We start from the raw sequence: 1277 nt of genomic DNA on the forward strand, positions 1-1277 counted from the left end.
TTGATGAGAAAAAAAAGGAATTTAATCCATTTTGGAATAAGGCTGTAACATAACAAAATGTGGGGGAAGTGAAGGGGTGGGAATACTTTCCGGATCCACTGTGAGTCTCTGTCCCAGGATTGAACTAATAACCTCAAAACGTCTAGAGAGTCATCAACTACAATGAGCCTCTTGACAAAGACATTGTAAACCTAATTTTGTTATAACGTTTCAGTCTTTGCTCTGGACATAAACCTGACTGTTTGACAGGTTTATCTTTTGTGAAACACTGAGATCCTAAAGACCATTTTCATTGACTGTCTAGTCTTTTCTCAGACCTTTCAAACAAACTTTGGCAGTACTTCCTAAGTATTTCCTTGTCCTAAGATTCAGAGGAAGACCAAACACTGATATTCTTCATGATGCTTTTATTATGAAATGACAAGATAATGAGATTCATCATCTTAAAAAAAAGTAGTCAACAAGAGAGTCAAAACAAAACATTCAGTCAAATCCTTTTTATCCTGTAATAATTGTAGCTTCTGTCTTTGAAGGACTGGAAGAGGACTAGATTTACAATGAAGAGGAGTTTAAAAAATAAACTGACTTAATACATTAATCTGAAAATGTGTGTGGGTGAAAGAGTTCAACAATGACAAAGTTTCTCTAACAGAAGAAGACTCTCTATGCTACACTGAACACAGAGAGACTGAGGAACCAGACCACCAGAACCTAAACCCAGGATACAGAGGTTCAGTGAATGTGGTGTTGAGGGTGTGGAGGTGGATCAGTGTGTCAGAGGAGACTCTGTAGAAGGACAGAGTGCCAGCAGGAAAGTCCAAATACACTGCTACTCTGTTAGAGATGGAGGGGCAGGAAGAGGAGGAAGGGGAATAAGAGGAGATGGATCTTTGTGTGTTATTGTGCCAGTAAAAGTAACCACCATCAGAGCATCTCAGACTCCATGACTTATCACTCATTCCAAACACACAGTCTTTACTGTTTCCTTTCCTGCTAATTCCTCTGTAGCTCAATGATATATGAACCAATCCTTTCCACTCAACCTCCCAGTAACAGCGGCCAGTCAGACCAGTTCTACACAGCAGCTGAGGCCACCGGTCAAATCTGTCTGGATGATCAGGGTATGACTGCTCCTCCTCCACCCATGTCACTGACCTGTTGTTGTCAGACAGTTTGAGGTTTGTGTTCACTGTGTTTGTGTCAAGTGTGAGTTCACAGGAATCTGATGGAGAGAACAACGCAGCTGAAGTTATTAATCTATCATTGCTTCATTTATT

General features: G+C 40.4%; 1 protein-coding gene across 1 annotated transcript; it reads right to left on the reverse strand.

Annotated features, from left to right (window-relative positions):
- Window positions 1–392: 392 nt before the first annotated feature.
- On the reverse strand, window positions 393–1265 carry LOC111670635 (stonustoxin subunit alpha-like; the record flags this gene model as incomplete). Its single annotated transcript, XM_023427435.2, has 1 exon — window positions 393–1265. A coding segment is annotated over one exon (597 nt), but the record flags the coding sequence as incomplete, so codon positions are not given.
- Between the last annotated feature and the right edge of the window lie 12 nt (window positions 1266–1277).

This window comes from Seriola lalandi, unplaced genomic scaffold, assembly GCF_002814215.2.
Source record: "Seriola lalandi dorsalis isolate HSWRI2012SDOR001 ecotype SW California unplaced genomic scaffold, Sedor1 jcf7180002005965, whole genome shotgun sequence".
NCBI classification, from domain to species: domain Eukaryota; kingdom Metazoa; phylum Chordata; class Actinopteri; order Carangiformes; family Carangidae; genus Seriola; species Seriola lalandi.